At 50.2% G+C, this 1129-nt stretch overlaps 1 protein-coding gene across 1 annotated transcript; it reads left to right on the plus strand.

Moving 5' to 3' along the window:
- The first annotated feature begins 452 nt into the window (after positions 1-452).
- CHC_T00001175001 (hypothetical protein) lies at positions 453-695 on the plus strand. Its single transcript, XM_005718532.1, has one exon. The coding sequence runs from the start codon at positions 453-455 to the stop codon at positions 693-695; it is 243 nt and encodes an 80-aa protein (XP_005718589.1).
- Positions 696-1129: the final 434 nt, after the last annotated feature.

Here is a 1129-nt window from a genome sequence, read left to right on the forward strand (position 1 = left end):
TAGTTCGGATATGATTACGCTTTCTCTACCGCAGACTGCGCCCCTTTCAACCTCCCTGTGCGTTAAAAAAGCCCCCTAGTGGTCCTTCACGAGGATCCATCCTTTCCTCGTCGCACTCCATCTCCTTCATGAGCGCTGAGCGATATGTGCCTCTAAGAAGTGCCCACATCACCGCGTCAACTTGTTTTTTATTTATAACCAGAGCTGACGGCCAATCTAGAAGACTACATCTCTATTTTCTCGTTTTCGAAGCAACGAGCGAGGATAACTTGTCGAAAATGTACGAAAGAGAGAGGGCGCACGTAGAGGAGGAAGAAAAGGGGAGGTAGTAGCGAAGGGGGGCTGTGAGGGGGTTGCAGAAGAGATAGAAGGGGACATGACAGTGGTAGACCTGGAACAGGGCGTGTGGCGGAGAAATGGAAAACGTATGGAGGGTGACTCGCATATGACGGATGCGCCACCTCCCCTACCTTCTGCGTCCTGTACAAAACGCGTTGGACAGGGCAGCAGCAGGACGCGCGACGGTGGCCATTGCCAATCGGCTACCTACAGTGAAGGACGCCGATGTGATGGCGGTGGTGTCAAAGGGTCGGATTGTGGAAAGCGGAAAACATCATCAGCTGCTCTGCAATCCGAATGGAGAGTATGCGAATCTGGTTAAGAACCAGTTGACGGCAGCGACCGACAAAGAATGAAGACCAAAACGCATCAGTTTGTTCCCCCTCGAGGCGGCATGTGTAGGTAGTCATCTGGTTTTCCGAACTTACTGTAAGTAGAATAGGACGCAATGCTAACCGCAAGATGTGTAATGTATAAGTAAAGATTTGCTGGAGTGATCTGAGTGCTAATTTTTTTTGTAGCGGGAAAGTTGCGGCTTAAGATGCTGTGGAGGACTCTCAGCGACAGCCATCCTCAATGAAAAATTCGCCCCCCGAGGTCATGGGCAAATCATTCGTGTGATGTCTCAATCTTTGAAAAGAGCAAGGCCTTCCCGTTTCGTCATTCTTCCTTGTGCTGCTCTGAACGTTAACATTTGTTTTGCAGGAAAGGCCTCGTATCCTTTGTGAGGGTCTGATTGGGCACGCCAGAAGTTGCACGCTGTTTTAGGGCTTTGTTTTTTCGGCCGGTG

The sequence above is a fragment of the Chondrus crispus genome, genomic scaffold, assembly GCF_000350225.1.
Source record: "Chondrus crispus Stackhouse genomic scaffold, scaffold_406, whole genome shotgun sequence".
In the NCBI taxonomy this organism is placed as follows: domain Eukaryota; phylum Rhodophyta; class Florideophyceae; order Gigartinales; family Gigartinaceae; genus Chondrus; species Chondrus crispus.

Excerpts from the sequence above, each read along its gene's own strand:
- CHC_T00001175001 (XM_005718532.1), top strand. The coding sequence starts at position 453 with ATGCGCCACCTCCCCTACCTTCTGCGTCCTGTACAAAACGCGTTGGAC.